Source organism: Eptatretus burgeri, chromosome 16 (assembly GCF_056783735.1).
Source record: "Eptatretus burgeri isolate ZD-2024b chromosome 16, Ebu_testis_v1, whole genome shotgun sequence".
NCBI lineage: Eukaryota > Metazoa > Chordata > Myxini > Myxiniformes > Myxinidae > Eptatretus > Eptatretus burgeri.
The window spans coordinates 34,765,363-34,791,205 of record NC_140976.1 but is presented as its reverse complement, the minus strand read 5'-3'; the positions used below and the strand labels follow the sequence as shown (position 1 = coordinate 34,791,205).

Genomic DNA, 25,843 nt, shown 5'->3' with positions numbered 1-25,843 from the left:
CTGCGTCACATATAAACTTTGATTATCTTAAGCCAAACCACGCCCATGTCACCAATGACTACTCACTCCCACTCTTCTATCTCAACTGATGTCTTATGGGACACTCTTCTGTCTCTGCTTATTGCTTTTTTCCCGAATATACTTATGATCTGCCAGCTTCTCCCAAAATTCCAGTTCGTTCTGTACAAAAGACAATGCTTATCACATCATCGTAACATGATAATTTGCTGCGTTTCGAGTTGTGTGCTGAGATTGTTCTTTAATGGCATGCTTTTGAGCATTGAGATTTTTTGGCATCAGAAGGGCTGTTCGGATTACTTTGGCATGTCATGGATCAACGTTCACTCCACCATTCGACGGTTCAATTCAAATGTGTGTGCGTGTGTGTCATTGGTTGTTATTTCCATATTCAGGTTTTAGAAGGTAGACTCCAGTTCTCCCAGGTCTCGATCACGAAGTGTCCATCTCCGTCTCACGGAGGGATGATTCATGGACTTCATGATTCATCCTTCATTATTTTCATGATTCATTAACCAATCTGTGAATTTTTCTTCTTCTCAAATTTTTGTTCCATGGGCTCTTTTGAGAATCGTCCCTGATACCCGGATAGCTTCCAACTACAGTTTGTTTGTAGTATTATTCCCAGGGATGGTTTTTTAATGATCTCTGTGAGGTTCTTCTTTATCATTCTTGTTGCTCCAACTATCACTTCGAATTTTGGTGTTCTTCAGCTTCCAATAACTTTTCACTTCATTTTTCTGATCTTGGTATTTGGTCATTTTCTTGATTACCTTCGCAAACTTTGTTGCGAAGGTTATGTTTTGATCGCTGTGTATTTATTTATTTGTAAATATGTTTGTTTGTTTGTTATTCGCATAACTCCAAAAGTATTGAACTGAATCGCAGCAAATTTGGTAGGATGATTGGTTATTATCTGAGGACCATTTGATTAGATTTTGGGAGCGATCGGGTCAAAGGTCAAGGTCAAGGTCATGAAAAGGTCAAAATCGTCTTTTTACCATAGCGCGGTCAATTTGTATCCAATTTGCATGCAACTAATGCCAAAATGTTCAGAATTTAATGCCCCATCTTGTGATATGTGACATGACACAATGACGTAATAACCCTTATTAGCGGTTGGGAGTCAAAGGTCAGGGGGGGGGGTCACAACATTGCAAAATGTGCGGTTTTTGTCATAACACGGTCAATTCTTATCCGATTTGCATCAAACCAACACCAAAATGTTGACTGTTCTGTTCCCCACACTCTAATACCAATTACAAAATTAAGAGTACAAAGGTCAAGGTCGAGGTCATGAAAAGGTCAAAATCCTCATTTTGCCATAGTGCGGTCGATTTTTATCCAATTTGCATGCAACCAATGCCAAAATGTTGTGAATTCAATGCCCAATCTTGTGATATACAATATGACACAGGAAATTTAATATTTTTAAGCCATCATAACACATATGAGATGGCAGATGTGCTATGGGATTCAATACCCTCACAATCAACGGTTTCTGGGGGGGGGGGGGGAGTAGCGTTGGCAAAGGTATGCGCTCTACTGAGTGCCCGTTCTAGTTTCTACATTGTTTACACCAAAATTGCTGGGTGCAGACGCTTCGATAAGCAATGCTGTTTTTTTTTTGGTACCTAAGAACTGTATCTGGTCATAATGCTTTGTTTTCTATGTTCATGCTTGGTAGGATGATGAGGTTTATGTGAGTTATTTGTCCTTGTTCTCAATTATCGCTTTTGATTCTTGTTTCCATGAGTTTTTGGAAACTGGGATGATGAAGTTTTTGCAGATGTGCCACGTGACACATGTTGTTGTGCTTTGTGCATACAGAAGTTCTGAAACTTCTGTATGGTCATGGGGGGGGTGGGGGGGGAGCTCATGATTGTCATTTTGAAATTTAAACCGTGTAGTAAAGGGATATTTGACACATGATGAAGAGGCATCGAAAAATTGTGTTATTTTTATGTACAAAATATGGAGAAAGAACCGTATAGTAATTGAACTTCTGTTGATTGATCAACATCGATTGTGTTTGTTGAATCGATTTTCAAAGCGCACCTTGAGTTCATTGAAATCGTTTCTTATTTCAGAGTTAAAGCAAAGAAAGGTGTGCACCTGCATGGCCTGCAGCCAAGCAACCCTGCTGCCTGGACCGTGACACCTGAGACCAAAATGGGTTCAAAGCACACCAGGGTAAAGGTGGACATCACAAGGCGGCAAGATGTCAGGCCTTACAGGTAAGGGACATTGTAAGAACGTATTCTTGGCATTACGATTTCAGCTGGTGGTCCAAGTGTTTTATTATAACCCGAATGATAACATATCTTGTGTGGGTGAGTTTCAAGAGGCAGCGAGCAACCACACTCAATTACCCAACAACATTATTTTGGCTTCTTGGTGGAGTGAGAGATTGTGTGTGAGGAATATGAGGGAGAAGGATTGGTAGACAAGAGACATTTGAATGAAAAATAAAATTATGACATATTGGAGGTTGTGGGGGTTTTAAAGTTAAAGATGGGGGTAGAACATGTACATGCAGCTGTGTGAGTGTGCATGTGTGTGCACACACATTTAGTTATTTCATGTCTGTACCTCACACATGCACCCAATTGTACTGGATCAGCGATTTCTATAATATAAGTTAAAGGAGTCCTGTAAATGATGTTAAGTTCACTACATCCTTTGTTCATCATTTAAATTGTAAACCTCAAAACATCCTTCCCTGACCTTAAAGTAAAAACCTGAACCTGAAAGCAAATTGAATGGTTTCCCGACCGCACGGATCATCAGCTGGGCACCGGTTCTTCCTCGAGGTTTCGATCCTTTCAGCCCATAACCTCTCCAAACGGCTGGTCCACAACTCCGATCATGGATCCACACAGTAGATTACCTACATCAGTAGATCCACAACCTCATTTGCGTCCAGGTAGTCAGGAAACCCATCAATGCAACATCATGAAACAGACTTTACTAGTTGGAGGATTTAATGTATTATCACGTAGTTACAATTCCCACCACATAATCCATTATATGATAATTATCCATTAAATCATGCACATTGTACCTAAAATGTAACATGACCAGACTATTTACCCAGCTGCTTGTATCTAATTCTGTATCTATTGTTGAAAATGCTTTCCCCACTGAGGAATATATGACACAGTTGGATGTGATTTCCTGCTGCTTCCCTTGATCCTTTGTTCAACATTCACACGACATATGCTGTCTTCCCAACTCCCGGAACCTCTCACCTCCTAATTGAGCTGTTCAATACGGTACACACTCCTGAGGACAAATAGTCAATAAGTCATGATCGATCAGACGAATGCCACTTTTACGCATTCAGTCAAATTCAGTCACCGTTCTCATTCAGTCAAATCCAATAAGGTGATTGTGAAAAGGTTGAAACATAATATGAATAAGGAAAAAGGGAAGTTTGTTTTTTTTCCACCTGAGTTGATTGATCGACTATTCCCTGCTCAATCGATCACAGAGTACGTCCCACCGGACTGTATTGTGTATCTGCTCACCTTTGCTCCGAACACAGCACTCCCGACTCGACGAATCGGAGCGTATCCCCGATCCGAATGTCCATTTGTTCACATTGTTCCCAACATGCTTCGCTTGGTGGCGTGAACTGCAAACTTGGTAGGGGAGGAAAACTGTAGTTCTGCAGCAGAGGCTTTATATATTCAACGCAATAAGGTGGGCGTTCTTCCTTTCTCCAATTCCTGAAGCCAAAGGAGTTGAGAAGCTTTTACAACCTTGCTTGTTCCTCCATATACCTGCACGTGAGGATCCCAATGTTGAATCTCCGTTTATTAATGGTCTCGTGTTTGATCAATTCATGACGTGCGTTGTGCCATTACAGGGATATGTTGATCTTTCATGATACCTGAGAAATGTAAGTGAATTGCTCTCATGGGGAAAAATGAAGGAAAGGTTGATGAATGGATAACACAGAGGTGAAACATCCCCTTGTTTAGCACAGTTTTTGTTATCGTGAATTTCACGAGGATGCTGGTGATAACTTGCCCAAACTTCATGAAGGACACCTTGTATTGTGATCTTTAACATTCACCGTTTCATGCCGGCAGTCCATTCGAGGGATAACATTAACACACACATTGATGCCTCGCCCTTCCTGCGAAATGCCAGGATGACCTTTCATAGTGGGGTCAGTATTCAAACCCAGACTAGACCACTCAAAAGGCAGGTGCATCACCACCTGTGCATCATCCTGTCAGACATGTGAATAGTATAACTGACCGATTATTTATTAAATTAATTATGATCTCACACCTCTGGTTGAATTCACCTTCCCGCTTGTATATGCATCTTTATATATATATATATATATATATATATATATATATATATATATATATATATATATATATATATATATATATATATTGTTACGGCCGCAGAGTCTGGTCTTGTAACGAGGAAGCTGCTGGGACCTTTTCCCTGACCCCCAGGTCCTGAGGCCACCGGCTACATATAACTCTGCAGTCCGACGGATGGTTTGCTGGGCAACCGTGGCCACTGATTAGAACCGCTGAGCCGAGCAGGGTTTTCCCTCCTTGGTTACGCATTACCTTACCGTTGTCACATTCAACCCTAATTATTGTCACGCCCTCAACAGCCACCCGTCTATTTATCATTAATGGCTGTTGGCTAATCATGGAGCCAACCAGTGGGGAAAAACTTCCCGTCTTACTAAACTTAAACACGATGTCAGACCAATGGCGGTAAGGACAAAAGCGAGCAGGCCGGAAACATTTAACAGTTCAACAAATGCATTTTTTCAACAAGCACAACAATGTTATTCAATCGCCAATGGCAGGTATTTACGATAGCAATCATGAGCACTTATTTACAATGGATGAACAGAAATCATAATGAAAAGACACAAAAGAACAGTAATTATTCTTAATGCTTACAGAGTCCACTTACACATTTGTGTTTATGCTAGACACAGAACATGGCGATCAATAATCCTGGGGAAATGTGGCGAGGAAGAAGTGTAAGTAGATGGAGTGCAGAGCGGAGCATGGGTATGGCTCCGCACCTTACACAGATGGATGTAAGCTCGTACCAGATGCGAACTTGTGCAGCTTGAAAGCTCATACTCGCGTAGAAAGTAGTAGACTCGCGTAGCGAGCGAGTTGAAAGTAGACTCGCGTAGCGTGCAAGCTCTTACAGCGTGCAGACATGCAGCATGCCAACTTTCCCTTGGTGGCTCTCGTGGTCCGATCAGGCAGATGTGAGTGCAGGCATAGGACTCGTGGTCAGGTCGAGAGCGCTCCTGGCATATGAGACGAGTCAACAGCGCTCCTGGCAAATGGGATGAGTCGAGGGCGCTCCTGGCAGATGGGATGAGTCGAGAGCGCTCATGGCAGATGGGATGAGTCGAGAGCGCTCCTGGCAGATGGGATGAGTCGAGAGCGCTCCTGGCAGATGGGATGATTCGAGAGCGCTCCTGGCAGATGGGATGAGTCGAGAGCGCTCCTGGCAGATGGGATGAGTCGAGAGCGCTCCTGGCAGATGGGATGAGTCGAGAGCGCTCCTGGCAGATGGGATGAGTCGAGAGCGCTCCTGGCAGATGGTATGAGTCGAGAGCGCTCCTGGCAGATGGGACGGGTCGAGAGCGCTCTTGGCAGATGAGACGTGTCGAGAGCGCTCCTGTTAAAAGATACGGAGTCGAGAGAAAACCTCCCGTCAGACGGGGCAATTGGAATTTCAAACACTCGTCAGATCGAGATGCATGATGGATCGAGATGCTAGATCGCGATGTGTGGTGTACAAGAGCGCTTGCTGTCCATGTGTAGAGGCTGCTTCAATGTCTCTTGTTCAGTTTCTCCACAGATGGCCACTCGATTAAAGAGATTAAAGCCATCTGTTCTCACAACCAACTTCATTCATTCCATTTCTGCATCCTCTTGCTATGGAGGTGAAAAGCAATCTGCTCTCCTACAACCACTGAGACAGGATGTGGGGTTGTTGTTGTTGTTGTTGTTGTTGTCCATGGAACGCACAATGAAGTTGTCCGTTGAACGCACATGTACAATGACGTCAGCAGTAATGAACAGATGCAGCGTTATGATTCTTTAACTCCAATGATGGCCTTTATTGTGTCCAAAGGGGGGTTTGCAGACAATGAAAAGAATTTTATTTTCTAAGTGTACAAACACCCGATTAAGAATCTTTTGTACGAGTCAACAGGTCATTCTGGTCCATTGTTTCGAATTAATAAGTGATTCATGATGTGTGAACTCGTGACGCGGAGGATGGTTTGAATGTGGAATGAAAAGAAGGAGGGATTTTCGATGAAGGAATAAACTGGTGGATTCAGATGAATTGATACGAGGTTTGAAGGTGAACAAGGTGAGGGACGGGATAAAGAAGTACAACATGTGTTGCATTCACATCATTGATAAAAAATAATAAACATTGAGGGGATCTACATTGCATCATCGAAGAGGACGACGTGCCAAGCTCATCAATGAAGGAAGAGTTTTCGATAGGAATTTGATTAAAATGGAGGAGAAATAAAAATAAAACACTGCATTGACAAACACCAGTAATCAAATCAAAACAATGATAAAACTAAAACAGCACTCAGTAGAATGCATACTTCTCCCAGGCTGAACTACATTTTGTATCCGACTGATAGGCTGGATCTGGATCCAGACCTGAACAAAAATCAAATCAGCTTGTTCTTGTCACCTAACCTATTCATCCACCTAGTTTTGTCATAACTCGTCCACAACTTTTTAAAATATCATGTTACATATCGTTTTTGGCCCCATCTCTCCTGGTGAAGATTCACTTTAAAAAAATAAATAATTCTCGTATCCAGATTCGGTTCTTCATCAAAATGGAATATATTCTTCCTTGTCACCAAACCAAACTGTCCACCAAGTTTTGTCCGAATCTGTCCATAACCTTTTGAGATATTGTGCTTGTATATAGTTTTGGCCCTATCTCTCAATGGTGAAGAATCACTGAAAAAATAACTCTCGTATCCGGATACGGATCTTCACCAAAATCTAATCAACTTTAGTGCAGCAGATAACTTCAAAAATACTTCGGTTTGTGATTCAAGCATAAAATTTGGCACAAATACAACCAACCTGTCCACCAACTGTAATCTGAACCCATCCATAACTTTTTGAGACATTCTGCTCAGAGACAAACAGGGATGAAAACATAACCTCTGTCCACCTTCGGTGACCAGGAACCAATCCAAATATATTCACCATGTGCCTTCTGGTTTACATTATTTCTGGAGGGTTCAGCAGAGTACAGAGTACAGGGCACAGCAGAGCACTGATGCAGTGCCCCCCTTTCCTTTCCTTGCCGGAAAGGCATTTGCAACTTGGCCAGGGTTACGTACTCTTCGTCGAATAAAGCAAGAATCAGGAGATTTAAAAAACAATCTGAGAAGCAGCATAAAAGAGGTTAATTCATTCCCTTGGAGAAACGTTTGGAAAAAAGAGCAGGGTACAGCAATATCCAAGGATATTGATCCGCAATACCTCGATCGTCTGTGATACGAAGCACCCTGCTATCGCCGAGTTAGAAATAATGACACGTCCAAGGCAGAATGACTAGATTGGAACTCAAATTGATAACACCTCGCATGTGATGAGATGAAATCTGATAATGACTGAGGTGATGGATTCCATAACCTTACTAGGTACCGGGGAAAAAAATCCTTATTGGACGATAATCGAGAGATCGGGTTTCTTTCCCTTTTCCAACGAATTGGCGTTGGATTTGTTTTTCTTTCCATTTGGGAGGAAGACGGATATAAGTAATTTATGATTGATAGTTGGAGATGATTCAGAACAGATTTTTAATGTAGAAAGATATAAACGAGACATTCAGCTTTAACTTTTCCATTGTCATGTACGGCATTATTATTCACAAGAGAAGTTCACATTATTATTCACTTGGGGGGAAAAATGGAAGGATAACCCTAAAAAATGGATCTTGCAATACTCCACCAGAGCTCAGAACGATGGACATTCTAATTCCAGATTATTCTTGATTGATAATAGGGAAAAAAAAATCTTGAATGATGGAGGATTGAAAGGCGTTCGTTCCCCCTTGCATAAAGGCTGGTGATTGAATGATGTAAGATTGGCTCTCCATGATGTTAAAGCAATCTATTTCTCTGCAGTTTGCTTCACCAAAAGCTTCACTAAGCCAATGCCTGAAAGAACAGCTTGAAATCTGTAATAACGAAGGAATAAATCGACCAACAAGGAATAGAAAGCAATGAATGAAACTTCATCCAAGCATACCCATGTCAGAAGAAGTAGACAAAAAAAGAGCAATCAGAACATTTGTGTTGGACATCATAGAGGTACCAGACAGACTTATTGAAGCAACTATAATGAAAAAGTGTATTATGGGAAAAAAAATTATATTGCACAATGTGGACTTTATTGAGTACGAACATTACATGCTGTGCTAGTTCTGAAAAGATTTACCTTTTATACCGTATTTCATCACACCTACAAAGGTTAATTAACAAGCCAAAGTCCTGACTTGGTCTCCTTTACCTGCATTAAGCTTGTGTGCCGGTGTTCCCAGGCTTTACTCTCCATATAGAAATTAGGAATCTTCCGAAGAGCTATGTCATTCATGGACATGGGGTGATCACCCAAAGAATGGTGCTAATGACAACTCGAGACTTGTGAACTATAGAGCTGCCCTGGTGAAACAATAACCAAGTCTTTCCTTTATGGCCTAATTAATGGTCTAATGGTCCAATCAATTATCTTTATGGCCTAATGGTGCCACTCTTCTTTCATTGTGCCACTCATTTTTACTATACTGTGCAGTCCCGTACCACCACTGCACCTCCAGGTCTGAGATAATCGATTTATATGATTTTGCTAACAAAAGTACAAGTTTAATATGTTCTTCATTATGTTTCCATGGCGTAATCGAACATTTGGTTTCGGGATCAAAATGGTGAAGCCATGTTTGATGGGAAAAATATTCCGAGTATCAGTGGTTGAGAGTAGATCAGCAATACTCAACTCCTATGGAGTTTGATTCACTTCGGATAAACGCTCAACATTGTTTGTGCCACCTTGCAGATAACTTGGTTATCAACAAGTTATCGTTCAATATGGATGGTCTGGTGACGTTTGAAAGGCCGCAAGTATTTTTTTTTTTTTTCTTCTGGTTGGTGATGGTATTATTTGACAAGATTGTGAATGTTTCTTCACATTTCCTTGAGTTGTGTAAATTTGAGGACACCTTGAATGTGGATAATCTTAAGAACACTCTTCATACCTAATGTGAAATGAGTGGGCAAATTCTCCCAATGAGGTTCCAATTTCACCATCGTTGTCCTGCATGGTCAGATCCTTTCTTTGTAAATGTTGTGCAACTACTCTCAACGCGAGTGTTTTCTTGTATGACATGGTGATGGGAAGAGCATGCCACAGGACAATGAACAACATCTGATGACATTTTATTGCATATTGTAGCAGTAATGACAGGTGATGTTAACAGCAATGACAGGTGCTGTGGAGAGCAGTAATGACGGGTGACGTTTTTAGAGTAGTAATGGCAGGTGACGTTACCTGACCGACTCACCGTTTTATCACGGGAGATAGCTCGATTTAATATTGGAGACCAGATCGGGAAGAATACCCTTAATGCACAGAAAGAATATCTTTATTCAGGAAAATATAACAATATCCACAGTATGGATGTCCTTGATCTACAGAAAGGCAACATCTGAAAGCTGTAGTGTGTCATTTTGACGAAGCAGCAGAGCATGACATAAGCATGCATGGCTGTCATTAACAGGTTATTTAATGTACTGTTCCAATGTACAAAACAGATGGAGAGAACAACAAAAATCAGAAGTCTAGGCCTGATGCCTCAATCTTTCGTTACCTCTTGATAACACTGAACAACAAATTTCAAAAAAATTTTTTTACTGGAGATGTGTAAAGTGATTAAGACTAATTTGGGTACGCTGATTTCAAAAATCATAACCGTTTTGCTGTATCACGTCAGGATTTTCAGGAACAGAAATATTCCCATTGCCTAGAAGTCAGGATTTCAATGAAATTTACATGTCTTTAACATGTCTATTTCGTACAATTGTTGTTAACTTATGTTATATTTCTTTCTTTCAGATAAAGATGAGTAGGCGTTCCTGTACCAATCATCCTGACAACTTCTGTTATGTCTGTGGTCGGTATACCAAAAAAGATCAACAGCGAAGTATATCTACAGCAGTGAAAATGAAGGCCGCCTACTTTCACTACTTCGGGTGTAAGGTGGGGGACCAAGAACAGAGCTGGGCACCACACATCTGCTGCACAAGCTGTCACACAACCTTGACTCAGTGGTTGGTGGGCAAGCGCGCGAGCATGCCATTTGCGGTGCCCATGATATGGCGTGAGCCGCAGAATCATCATGATGATTGTTATTTCTGCTGCACAAGCATCGCCGGCTTCAACAAGAAGAATAAAGGTCACATCAAGTACGCTGACTGCGTCTCTGCTCGTAAACCTGTGCCTCATGATGACGAGAATCCCGTTCCAACACCTCCAGCTGATCAGAAAATAGCTGTAAGCAGTGGTGAAGAGGATGGTGATTATGAACCTTTTGAACCCGACACTCAAGAATCACACCTTCTGAACCAGGGAGACTTAAATGATCTTGTAAGAGATCTCTCGCTGTCAAAGGCGAAGGCAGAGCTGCTTGGATCAAGGCTGCAGCAGTGGAATCTACTTGAACCTAACACCAAGATATCCTTGTTCAGAGCACGTCACAGAGACATGGCTGAGTTCTTTGAGATGGAAGACACGATGACATTCTGCAGTGACATCAACGGTCTGTTGAAAGAACTTGGGTGTGATCACGATCCTGCAGACTGGCGCCTCTTCATCGACTCGGGGAAGAACAGCTTGAAGGCTGTTTTGCTCCACAATGGCAACGAGAAACCATCAGTCCCACTGGCTCACGCGTTCGGCATGACAGAGACCTATGAGACGATGCGGCAGCTGCTTGATTCCATCAAGTACAATGACTTCAACTGGCACATCTGCGGAGACTTGAAAGTGGTGGCGCTGTTGTTAGGGCTGCAGTCAGGCTACACGAAATACATGTGCTTCCTTTGTCTCTGGGATAGCAGAGACGACAAGAATCACTGGACGAAGAAAGATTGGGAAGAGCGAAAAGAGCATGTACCTGGTCGACACAACGTGAAGCATGTCGCCCTTGTCGACCCAGCCAAGGTTTTCCTTCCACCACTCCACATAAAGCACGGCTTGATGAAAAGTTTTGTACGGGCAATGGATCTGAATGAGCGTGGGTTTTTATACCTCAAGGAAAAGTTTGGCAACACCTTGTCGGAGGCCAAGATCAAGGCTGGTGTCTTTGTTGGACCGCAAATCCGACAGATTATGAAGGACGAAACTTTTCTGACAACTCGAAACCCCAAAGAGCTGGCAGCGTGGAGGAGCTTCAAAGCTGTGACGGACAACTTCTTGGGGAACGAGCGCGCGGACAACTATGAAGAAATAGTGCAGCAGCTGCTGGAGTCCTTCAGGAAACTTGGCTCCAGGATGTCCCTGAAAATCCATTTCCTACACCAGCACCTGAACTTCTTCCCTGACAAGTTGGGAGCAGTCTCGGACGAGCACGGCGAGCGATTCCACCAAGAGATTTCACTCATGGAGACGCGTTACCAAGGGTGGCACAACCCGAACATGATGGGCGATTTCTGCTGGTTCCTGCATCGTGAAACTGACACAGAGCAGCACAAACGCAAAGCCAAATGCCTAAAGCATTTTTAATTACATTCTAGTGGAGTTTTTCTGTAATTTCTATAATTTTGAAGCATTCATGATGAAATAAATGAATAAATGAATTTTTGTAAATTTCATTGAAATCCTGACTTCTAGGCAATGGGAATATTTCTGTCACTGAAAATCCTGACGTGATACAGCAAAACGGTTATGATTTTTGAAATCAGCATACCCAAATTAGTCTAAATCACTTTACACATCTCCAGTAAAAAATTTTTGCTGTTCAGTGTAATCTAACCTTAGTGCATTATGGATCTCCTTTGATATTTTCACAAGAGCTCTTCTGGAATCCTGCACTTCATTACCACCCTGAAGTCGAAGCTCAATGCTCACCTGCATTGCTTCATCCATCTATCATTTGTCTGGGGAACCGACTCCCTGTGTCTGTTGTCTCGTGCCCCTCCTTCCAGTCCTTCAAGACTGTTGCCCCATACCCACCCATGTCCACCCTCACCCTCCTCCCTTCTCATCTATCCCTCCTCCCTTTCCTTTGTACACCTTAACATGGCATTTTTCCAAGGTGGAAGAATGCAATAAAACATGGGAATTCCTTGGGATTTTTTGTGGTCCAGTCTGAAGCAAAATAGTAAAGTGAATGAAAAAATATGGATTTGGGATTGCATCAAGGCCAGAAACATGGCGTTCTCTTTAATGTTGCAATAATACACCTTCACAAGGCACATGGTGCTTTCCAGCATGAAAAGAGAAATAACGACGCAAGTTGGGAATGTTCATTTTCAGTGAGGATGTGCTTCCTTACTACCTTGCATAACAGCATGTATATGCAGGGTAACGCACAGTTTTTGCAGCTAACAAAGGCAGATTGGGTGCTGAGTCACCACATATTAATATTATATGTGTGTATGTATATAAGTTAGTGAAAAAACAAAAATATTTTTATGTATGTGTGTATATGTGTATGTATGTATATATATATATATATATATATATATATATATATATATATATATATATATATATATATATATATATATATATATGATGTGTGAATGTCTTTATAGCAATGGAGGAACTCTGGAAAAGGTTTGAAACAGGAAAGTGCTGATCTTGTGTTGGCCTTCTTGGGTTGCTTTATGCAACAGCTTTGGCTTGAGGAGTGTGTGAGGTGTTTTTAAGACATATATATATATATATATATATATATATATATATATATATATATATATATATATATATATATATATATATATATATATATATATATATATATATATATATGTCTTCTTTCTTCTTCTTCTTTCAGCTAGCTCCCGTTAGGGGTCGCCACAGCGGATCAACCGTATCCATTTCGCTCGATCCTCCATCTTCCATTGACACTCCAACCACCCGCATTTCCGCCCTCACCGTATCCATGAACCTCTTCTTTGGCCTTCCGCTTCTCCTCCTGCCTGGCGGCTCCATCTTCAACATCCTTCTCCCGATATACTCCGCTTCCCTCCTGTGCACATGTCCAAACCATCTCAATCTCACCTCTCTCACTTTGTCTCCAAACCGTCCTACCTGCGCTGTCCCTCTAATATACTCATTCCTTATCCTGTCCATCCTCGTCACTCCCAACGAGAATCGCAGCATCTTTACCTCTGCCACCTCCAGCTCCGCTTCCTGTCTTTTTGTGAGCGCCACCGCCTCCAAACCATACAATATAGCTGGTCTCACTACCGTCTTATATACTTTCCCCTTCACTCTTGCAGCTACCCTTCTGTCACAAATCACTCGTGCAACTCTTCTCCAACCACTCCATCCTGCCTGCACTCTCTTTTTCACTTCTCTCCCACACTTTCCGTTTCTTTGGATAGTTGATCCCATGTATTTAAACCCATCCACCTTCCCCACCTCAATTCCTTGCAACCGCACCATACCACCACCCTCCCTCTCATTTATGCACATGCACTCCATCTTACTCTGACTGACTATCATTCCCCTTCTCTCCAGTGCGTGCCTCAGCCTGCTCCCTACTCTCCCTACAGATCAAGATGTCATCCACGAACATCACAGTCTATGGAGACTCCAGTCTGATCTCGTCCGTCAACCTGTCCATCACCATTGCAAACAGGAAAGGACTCAGAGTCGATCCTTGGTGCAATCCCACTTTTACCTTAAACCGGTCCGTCATCCCTACCGCACACCTCACCGCTGTCACACTGTCCTCATACATATCCTGCACAATCCTCACATACTTCTCCACCACTCCCGACTTCCTCATACAATGCCACAACTCCTCTCTTGGCACCCTATCATAAGCTTTCTCTAAATCCACAAACACACAATGTAACTCCTTCTGACCTTCCCGATACTTCTCCATCAACATTCTCAAAGCAAACATCGCATCAGTGGTGCTCTTTCCTGGCATAAACCCATATTGCTGCTCACAGATAATCACCTCTCTTCTCAACCTCGCTTCCACGACTCTTCCCCACACCTTCATGGTGTGGCTTAACAACTTTATCCCTCTGTAATTTCCACAGCTCTGCACATCACCCTTATTCTTGAAAATCGGAACCAGTACACTTAATCTCCACTCCTCCGGCATCCTCTCACTTTCCAAGACTTCATTAAACAATCTGGTTAACAACCCCACTGCCATCTCTCCTCAGCACTTCCATGCATCCACTGGTATACCATCTGGGCCAACCGCCTTTCCACTTTTCATCCTCTTCATAGCAGTCCTCACTTCACCCTTAATGATCCACCCCACTTCCTGATTCACTATCTCCATCTCTTGCATCTCTCTCTCTCTCTCTCTCTCTCTCTCTCTCTCTCTCTCTCTCTCTCTCTCTCTCTCTCTCTCTCTCTCTCTCTCTCTCTCTCTCTCTCTCTCTCTCTCTCTCTCTCTCTCTCTCTCTCTCTCTCTATCTCTCTCTCTCTCTTTTTTTCATTTCCTTCATTCATCAGCTCCTCAAAGTACTCCATCCACCTTCTCAACACACTCTCCTCGCTCGTCAGCACATTCCTATTTGCATCCTTTATCACCCGAACCTGCTTCCCAGCTCGGTCCCTCTGTCTTGCCAATCGGTATAAATCCTTTTCCCCTTCTTTTGTATCCAACTTCTCATACAGCTCGTCATATGCCTTTTCCTTGGCTTTTGCCACCTCTCTTTTTGCCTTTCGCCGCCACTCCTTGTACTCCTGTCTACTTTCTTCATCTCTCTGACTATCCCACTTCCTTTTCGCCAACCCCTCCTTCCTTATACTTTCCTGCACTTCCTCGTTCCACCACCAAGTCTCCTTATCTTCCTTCCTCTGTCCAGATGTCACACCAAGTACCTTCCTAGCTATCTCCCTCACCACTTCTGCTGTAGTTGCCCAATCATCCCACCCATCTTTACCACCATCCAACGCCTGTCTCACCTCCTCCCTAAATTTCACGCAACAGTCTTCCTCCTTCAGCTTCCACCATCTGGTCCTTGGTTCAGCCCTCACTCTCTTCCTCAACCTCACCTCGAAAGTCATCCTACAGACCACCAATCGATGCTGTCGAGCGACACTCTCTACTGCCACCACCTTATAGTCTCTAATTTCTTTCAGGTTGCATCTCCTGCTTAAGATGGAATCCACCTGTGTGCACTTTCATCCAGTCTTCTATGTCACCCTGTGTTCCTCCTTCTTCTTGAAATACGTATTTACCACTGCCATTTCCATTCTTTTTGCAAACTCTACAACCATTTGCCCTTCCACATTTCTCTTGTTGAGACCATACCTACCCATCACCTCCTCATCCTCTTTATTCCCTTCCCCAACATGTCCATTGAAATCTGCTCCAAGCACCACTCTTTCATCCTTGGATATGCTCTCCACCACTTCATCTAACTCACTCCAGAAATCTTCTTTATACTCCATCTCACACCCCATATGTGGGGCATATGCACTGATGACATTCATCATCACCCCTTCAATTTCCAACTTCACACTCATCACTCGGTCAGACACTCTCCTCACCTCCAATACCCTCTTGACATAATCTTCCTTCAGGATTATCCCGACACCATTTCTTCTCCCATCCACACCATGGTAGAACAGTTTGAAACCACCTGCAATGCTCCTCGCCTTACTCTCCATCCACTTGGTCTCTTGTACACACAGTATGTCCACCTTTCTTCTCTCCATCATATCAGCCAAGTCTCGCCCTTTCCAGTCATCGTCCCAACATTCAGAGTTCCAACACTCACCTGCACACTTCTACCCTTCCCCCTCTCCCACTGCCTCCGGACTCGCCTTCCCCGTCTTCTTCTCCTCCTTCACCCAGCAGTAGCACAATTTCCACTGGTACCCTGCTGACCACCGGTACCGGTGGCGGTCGTTGGTAACCCGGGCCTCGACCGATCCGGTATGGAAATTCGTTTTGTTGTCCGCATAATGATTTGGCATAGGTTTTTACGCCGGATGCCCTTCCTGACGCAACCCTGGTCACCTCTTATGACACACAGGGATATGGTCCACCTCTTCTAACTGGGGAATACACCCGGATATATATATATATATATATATATATATATATATATATATATATATATATATATGTGTATATATATGTATATATATATATATATATATATATATATATATATATATATATATATATATATATATATGTATATGTGTATATATATATATATATATATATATATATATATATATATATATATATATATATATATATATATATATATATATATATATGTATATGTGTATATATATAGATATATATATATATATATATATATATATATATATATATATATATATATATATATATATATATATATATATATGTATATATATATATATATATATATATATATATATATATATATATATATATATATATATATATATATATATATATATATATATATATATATATATATATATATATATATATATATATATATATATATATATATATATATATATATATATATATATATATATATATATATATATATATATATATATATATATATATATGTATATATGTATATATATATATATATATATATATATATATATATATATATATATATATATATATATATATATATATATATATATATATATATATATATGTTCATCTCTGTATTTGGGCAGTGTATAATGCAAGAGAAGGCTGCTTCAATTGGTCCTGAAAATAATAAAAACAAGTACTGGTACATTCAAAGTCCACCACCCCCATGCCAAATGAATAAAAAACAATCCTCCAGCATGCGACATCGCTGGGGCCCCAAAGGCGCCAGGCGATGCCACATTGCAGCATATGGAGTCAGAATTGGGAGGGAACGGTGTGCAATAATTGATTGATTGATTCCTTGCATAATTAAAATAAATAAATAATAATCGTAAAATCATTAGTTTATTTATCAAATAGCTGATAGCACACATCAACTACCACAATTTCATCCGAATCGGTAACTTTTTGAAAATTAATTGATTAATCAATAAATGGAAAATACCCTTTATAGCTAAATCACTTGTTCACTTGTCCTTTCTTAATATCAGCCCCCTGGCTCACAGGATGGCTGAGATATCGCCCGGAAAGCAAGAAAGAAAATAATTAATCGATCCATTGATTCATCAATAAATCAACAATACTCTTTATAGTCAAATCACTTGGTCACTGTCATGTCCAAATATCAGCTTCCGATCTCAAAAGGTGCCTGAGATATTGCCAGGATGAGAAATCAAATAAATATGTCAGTAATAAATCGATAATTAATTAATTGATTGCTTGATTAATCAAAAAATAAAGAATAGAGTTTTTGCCAAAGCACGTCTTCACTTTTGTCCCCAAATTTCAGCTTCCGAGCTCAAAGGATGTACCAGTGGAGATATCGCCCGGACAAACAAACAAGAAAACAGTGAAAATTGAGTACTCGCTCCCTTCGGCGTCGGGTGATGACATCATGCATATGGCATTGGGAAGGAGCAGTGTACAATAACCCAATGTACATACATGACTCAAAAACATGCGTACTGCTTTTGTACATATATAATGCATTGTGGTTATTTACCTGGGATGATTCCAATTCTACTTTGACATGGACTGACCCCCAAGACCTCAGGCCTGTGGCCTGTGGTGCTTCACAAAATGGTGGCGCATGATTTTTATTGTGGCCTGGGTCATGCGAACTGTCCAACCCATGAGGTAAAGGCAGTCACGACTTCATTTCTGTGAACATGAGGTCACTTCTTCCGTGACAAAGAAATAATACACAGTGCTTTCTATATATACACAAAAAAAAAAAAATTAAATGTAAAAAAAGAGGAATTAAATCTCAAAAAAACAACCAAACAAGGTGGGAATGACACCACATTATGATGCCACAATGTGGCATCACAATCCTCATGTATTAGCATCACAACATATTTTGACATTGTTCCATCACAATTCCACAACAAAAGTAAAACGTCAAATGATGTGGTGATGCTGATCCATAAGAGGATTACGGTGTCGTATTGTGGCATCGTAAATTAGTGTCATTCTTCATTCTTCTTCTTCTTCTTCTTCTTCTTCTTCTTCTTCTTCTTCTTCTTCTTATTCTTATTCTTATTCTTATTCTTATTCTTCTTCTTCTTCTTATTCTTATTCTTATTCTTATTCTTATTCTTATTCTTATAATTATTCTTCTTATTCTTGTTATTCTTATTCTTATTCTTATTATTCTTATTATTCTTATTCTTATTGTTATTCTTATTCTTATTCTTATTATTCTTATTCTTATTCTTATTATTCTTATTATTATTATTCTTATTCTTATTCTTATTCTTATTATTCTTCTCCTTCATTCTTCTTTATTATTCTTCTCCTTCATTCTTCTTTATTATTCTTCTCCTTCATTCTTCTTTATTATTCTTCTCCTTCATTCTTCTTTATTATTCTTCTCCTTCATTCTTCTTTATTATTCTTCTCCTTCATTCTTCTTCATTCATCACAATCCTATAACAAAAGCAAAATGTCAAAATATGCCATAATGGTAATCCATAAGAGGATGATGGTGTCGTTTCGTGGCATCTGAATGTGGTGTCATTCCAACCTTGTTTAGTTATTTTTTTGAGATTTCATCCCTCCATGTTATTCCATTCAAATTTATTTTTTCTTGTTTCTGCAATTTTTTTAAAAGTAATACAATGCCCAATGTTTTATATATTTTGGTATGCATTGAATCCATCTACGTTAATTAAATTTGTCTTATGGTACATTATACCCCTCCCTCCTCCCCCTCACCTCAATCCTGGTTTTTAGTTGTCCGCTATGTGTATAACCTCGTATGTGGAAATGTCAATGTGATTATCATTAAAAATAACAAAATGCTAAATGTTTTATATATTTTGTTAGTTTGATATGGATTAAATCCATTGATGTTATTAAATTGTTTTATTACTTGTTTCAGTTGATTTGGGGGATGTAATGCAAATGTATGGATTTTGGAATGGCACTGTCCATTTTCCCCCCTCCAACGATTCTGGCTTGGTTTGCTTGAGTCCATATTTACATTGGATTTCTTTTCGTAATAAAACGATTAATGTTTCATATATTTTTTAATTTTGGGTGGCATGCAATTGCCCAGAGACAAAGTAATCTCTTCACATTGGAATCGCCATAATGGCTTCAGCAGGAATTGAGGGAGGTTGGGCTACAGTTTTACATTGCTTTGAGAGGGGAAGAAGTAGAAATTGGCGTTTCAGCGATCTCTCAATGTGATATTTTATCGATGCATTTTGGCATCTTTTTAAATGCTAGTAGTTCAGAAATCACTCAAGAATAAAAGGTATGGCTTTTAAATGTTTTTGACTTCACCCTCCAGAAGTGTATGAGCCTATCATTATGTACACCATTTTTTTCCTGCCTCATCCCCCAATATGGAGTACTAATGCACTCCATCACACACACACACACACACACACACACACACACACACACACACACACACACACACACACACACACACACACACACACACACACACACACACACACACACACACACTGGAGTGACTGGTTTTTGAGTCATGGCATAAACCTCTGTGGAGTAATCTCCATTATATTGATTATGTGCAGCAGGACCCCTTCAGAAATCTGACTTGATGAAGGAAGTTTCTGTAGAAACGAGTTTTTTTTTTCCCCAAAGAAATCGAGCTTTACTTTACAAGTTGCTGTTTGATGGCTGTGAATTTAAACAAGAAACATAGAGCACTACATCCCAAAGAGTATTGGACAAAATTGGCAAGTGATTGTAGAGGCAGTGTGGACATTTGTTCGGCGGAAGACGACAACAACAACTACGACTACTACTGTTACGAATTTGGAAACCATGAGCACTCCACATTCAGGTCCCAAAGATCAGTTATATCGGTAAGTATGTGTTTGTAGTCAGGGTCCCGTCCATTTGTTTGATGGGTTATTAAATGTTCGTGCGTTGCGGAGTTATTTTGATAGTCAGGGTTTTCTTTTACATTTTCAACTACAACAACAACAACACCTTCACCTCCCTCCATTCTGACGCCATAACGCTCGCGGTGGGCGGATTTCAATGAAGGACTTGGCGTCTCTCGAAAAATCAGAGAGATGCGAGCAAGTTTGCCGTCGTTCGGCTAATGGGAGCCAACGCAGGACAATATTACTCATCTTCCTGTTTGAGGGGCGCTCCGCCGTGAAGCCCGCCACACCCCCCCCCCCCCGCGGTCCAGTCAGCGGAATTGGTGCCCCTTTTGGCCAATCACAGGATGTGGAGTGAAAAATTGATCAGCACGATCCGACTGGGGGCAGTTGGGGTTTGCCTGCCAGATCGTCTCGGATCACTTTGCCTTGCCTGCTGGCGCTCGCTGCCTTGTCCGCCCTCGTGCTGGTTGGCGTCCGTCCTTCACCCCCCGTCCCTGGTGCTTGGAGTGGCATCGATGTTGCAGGTTCGTGTCCCACCGAGCCAGAACGTCGAAGACCGCACGAGGCGGACAGGTCCAAGCTAGCTCTGGTCTCCAGCTCACATTGCCTCGAGCTAAAGACCCGACGGGGTCCTTGTGTGTGTGTGTGTGTGTGTGTGTGTGTGTGTGTGTGTGTGTGTGTGTGTGTGTGTGTGTGTGTGTGTGTGTGTGTGTGTGCGCGCGCGTGTCTGTGTCCGCAGGCCCCGTCTGATAAGTAGAAACTGTTAAGTGCCTGTGTTCCTTGTACATTATTTGCCCGACTATATTCTGATAACTCTGATCGGGCGTAGTGGCATGCGCCTGTAATCCGGCTACTCGGAGGCTTGGGTTGGAGGATCGCTTGAGGACGGGAGCTCTGCGCTGGGCCGCGCTATGAGAGGGTGTAGCGCAGCCCGGAATCATGGCGAAACCCAATCTTTATCCCTGTGTGGTAAGAGGCAACCAGGGTTGCGTCAGGAAGGGCATCCGGCGTAAAACCTCTGCCAAATCACTATGCGGCTCATAACGGATGATCCGCTGTGGCGACCCCTAATGAGAGCAGCCGAAAGAAGAAGATATTCGGATAACTCTGCCCTTGCGTGCTCCCCCCATTCCCCATTTATTGTTGTAAATAAATTCCCCTCTTGTTGAATGTCCCAGTTCGTCCTTTTCAGCTCGTCCTTTTCCTTTCTATCATTGGTTTGCCACGCTGCAAACGGGAATTAGGAGGCCTCATTGTTGCCGTAGTCGTGCAATCGGCCCAGCAGGATTCTGGTACTCTCCGCTCGAGGTACGACTTGGATCCGGCTCGATAATGACCCGGATCGTGCAGATCCTGCCGAGGGTGAATTTCCCCAGTAGTTTGGACGACGTGGGTATTTAGGTAGATTGAAATTGGCAATTGACCCTATCCCACATGGTCGACCTATTGGCGATCTTCGGTCCCATAAGGGACCCGTGACCTTTCGGATTTATATGAAAGGTATGACCTAAATTCCGGGTGTTCGGTGGAGCCGACTCTACTGCTCCCCCTAGCGGTCGTACTCGCCGCCGAGACCTGGCTCCACAACACTACTACCTCTTTAATGGCCCCAATTATTCACAACTTCCTGTGCGGTCAGCCGAGGAATGTTCTTGGGCCAAGTCTTTCACGAACCGCCCTTCGACTGAATTCAATTTTGGCAGGAATTTCTGATTTGTTCAATGTGCCAGCAATAACTCGCCTATTCTTTACAAAACGCACCGTGGGATATTTAACATCCATCAGCCAATGCTAACAGACGGGGCACCCGGCTTCACATCCATCCAAGGGATGACACACTTTGTGAAACAACGCTCTGCCTGCGATGGACCAATCAAACAGTTTATAATCACGTCGATGAATCAGATGCAGATTAGACAGCCCAAAGGTAAGTGTACTACCTCTGCACCATCCAATGGAACAGCAGGAAACACAAAGCTATATTTTAATAATGCAGCCATCATGGGAACACCACACAAATTAATGAATGTGTTCATATTTTTCACACCTCAAAGTTGTTGCTTCACGGCTCATCAAAAAAGGGTTTATTGAATAAATTCAACATTAACATAGTATGGTAAACTAGGAGGATGTGGGACCTCCCTCTTGCAGCTATTTTTGGCCAATGATAAATTAAGTTCCAGTGGAGGAATACAGCATCATTCGCCAGGAATAATTGCAAGTGGGATGTCCCAATTCACTCTCCAACCCAATGCACCTGTGCCCACTATGTACCCCATGCCCCCAATTTCGCCATGCCCCAACGTACTCTGTACACCAAATGTATTCACTGCCCCCAATGTACACTGTGCCCCCAATGCACCCCATTCTCCCAAAGCACCCCCAATGTACCCCCATTGTCCCCTGTGCCCTCCGATGTACCCCATGCCCTAAATGTACCCCATGCCCCCTTAATGTTCCCCGTACTCTCAATGTATACTCATTGTCCACTGTAACCCAAACGTGTCCACGCCCCAATATACCCTGTGCCCGCAATGAGGTCAATGCCCTGAATGGACTCCATCCCTCCAAATTAACCCCCATTGACTCCTGTCTCACCAATGTACCCCCATTTTCCCCTGTGCCCCCAATATACCTTGTTCCCCCAAGGTAATCTGTTCCCCCAATGCACCAGGTCAGGTCAGGTATAGGAGCATGCGCCGGAGCAGTGCGTCACTGCATCCACTTTCCGCCGGTAACCCAGAGGCCTCCATCTGGCCATCCTTCAGGCAGATGCCTGGCCCATCCCAATCTGCTTGAGATGCTGATCAACCTACTGCAACAACGAGGCACGTGGTTGGCCCCTTGGCCTCCTCCACTCACGAGACTCCCTTGCTGCGATAATCTGGTGAGCAGGATCAGCATCAGGAAAACGGCCCACATGTCCATACAACCGCAGCTGACGCTCACAGACTATGCAGGTAACAAATATGATTTGAGTCTCTCTCAGCAACCGCTCGCTGGACACAAAATCTGACCAGCAATAGCCAAGATTTCTCTGAAGAAACCTGGGACAAAAGGAATTAACTCTTCATCTCAGATCCCTGGTCAGAGTACAAGTCTCACATCTGAAGAGCAAGACTGGAAGCATCAAGGACCTGAAGACTCAGAATTTTGTCTTCCTGCACAGGTACCAAAAACACCACACCCCATGATCCAGTCACTCCATGACTCCCCAGGCCTGACCCAGACGTCTATTGACCTCAAGCTCACAGCCAGCAGAGACGTGAATATCACTGCCAAGGTAAGTGAATCTCTCCGTGACCTCTACTTCCTCACCACAAACAGTTACAGACAAGAGCAGAATCCAAGATGTCATTTTAAGCCTGGATCTTAGTTTTGACCCAGGAAACCTGTGCTCCCAGTGGCTCTGACTCCTCATTCAGCACCTTGAGGCCCCCAAAAGGATATTCAGAGTCTCTGAAAAGATGACTGCATCAACTGCATAATCAAGGTCAGAGATTTTGACATTCCCAAATGATGCACCACAGCTTGATCTCTCTGACATCCTCCCCAGAATCCAGTTCATACAAGTGCTCTAAAGTCTGGGGCCAGTACACACCCCTGACAAACTCCGCTAACAACTGGAAACAAGTCAGAGATGGTATCACCACATCTCTCAGCACTCTCAGGACCAGAGTATAGTTCACACATCAGATGTACCATGTTCCCCCAATGTACTGTGCCCCCAATTGAATCCCGCGCTCCCAATGTACACCCGATTGTATCCCGTGCTTCCAATTATACCCCATGCTCCCAGAATACTTCCAATTTTACCCCGTGCTCCCAGTGTACTATGTGCACCCAATGCACTCCCCATGTACCTTCTGTTCCAAATTTACCTGTGCCGCCGATATATCCAAATGTTCTCCATGTGTGCAAATGCATCTTGTGTCACAATGCACACCTGTCTCTCAAACTTGCCGACAGGACGCATTTAATAAAGGTGTTCTGTGCGATTTCGGAAAGAAACAAATGGATCTTTCCTCCATTTTCTCCAGAACACTTTGTTGCCATCACAGACAGGTTTACTTTTTTGCTGGAGAACCACAGTGCAGACACCGAAACCGCTTCACGTAGTTCACGTGTCTCGGTGCAATTCCACTATGTTGTTGTTCGTCTTTTGGCTGCTCCCGTTAGGGGTCGCCACAGCGGATTATCCGTTATGATCCGCATACTGATTTGGCACAGGTTTTATGCCGGATGCCCTTCCTGACGCAACCCTGGTCGCCTCTTACAACACAGGGATAAGGATTGGGTTTCGCCATGATTCGGGGATGCCCTACACCCTCTCATAGCGTGGCCCAGCGCAGAGCTCCTGTCCTCAAGCGATCCTCCAACCCAAGCCTCCGAGTAGCCTTTGATTACAGGCGCACGCCACTACGCCCAGTATCGGTGCAATTCCAATATATATATATATATATATATATATATATATATATATATATATATATATATATATATATATATATATATATATATATATATATATATATATATATATATATATATTGCTTCTCCCTCTGCACAACACCATTTCTCACCTCAAAGGCAGACGAAAACTGTTTTTGTCACAGCTTATCTCTAAAGTGTTAGCCATTGCTCCAACACCTGGAACAAGTCTCGGTGCATGTAACTTTATCAGCTGAACAGATTCTTCATGTGAGTGTTCCTTCAAACCTCGTATCAAGATGGTGCTCAAACTGTAATCGGGTCATTTTGCCTTCTCCTCTTTGCTTGATGAAGAACAACAATCCATTGTTTTATTCCTTTTCTTCAATCCCATCCTTCTCTGTGGTTTCTGCTATCAAATTGCAAACCTCAGCCCTTGTAATCCATTCCTTATAATCTATTTCAATTGTTTCGACAATCATTCGACATCGTCGGCCAATTGAAACTTCACTATTATGCATGGGTTTACTAGACCGGTTGTGGTTGTGGTTGTGGTTGTGGTTGCTGTTGTTGCTGTCATTAAGACCTAATCAAATCAAGGGTCCTTCTGTAACCCTGCATGGTGAGTGTTTGTGAACACTCATCAGCCTTGATGACACACTGAACTCCTCCATTTGGTTGTTTCAATGTTTGTACCAAACCAACGTCTGCTGGGAAAGAACGGCCTTTCACTCAGCGAGATATAAGGTTAAACAACCACTCAAGTAGAGTTGTCACTATTGTGTGCAACAAAGTGTTGGATGAATGAACTGAAGTGATTGCCATGATTGCAGCTCCTCTCCTTCGGTTGCACTTACCTTAGCTTAACGGGATGGTTCAGCACCACGAACAGGTCGAGAGACATGCATGCGCATTGACCGGCAATACACAAAAACAGGCACACGCGTACACAAAAACGTAGCTACACATGTACATACCGCAAATACGTACACTCGAACACACACACTCGGTAGAGTTCATTCCTCCACCATGTAATGCCTGATCCACAAAAACATATCGAGCCCAATACATTTTTGAAATATCATGCTACACAGTACTATATCAATTTTGGCCCGATCTCTCAATGTTGAAGAATCACCATTGAA

The 25,843-nt window shown here is 42.2% G+C and overlaps 1 protein-coding gene across 1 annotated transcript in view; it reads left to right on the top strand.

Moving 5' to 3' along the window:
- Positions 1 to 25,843, top strand: part of LOC147010848 (transmembrane protein 132E-like) — a 611,930-nt gene that overhangs the window by 251,078 nt on the left and 335,009 nt on the right. The window contains exon 3 of the mRNA XM_085859633.1: positions 2,109 to 2,255. Coding sequence (XP_085715759.1) covers positions 2,109 to 2,255 — 147 coding nt within the window. The remainder of the gene's footprint in view (positions 1 to 2,108; positions 2,256 to 25,843) is intronic.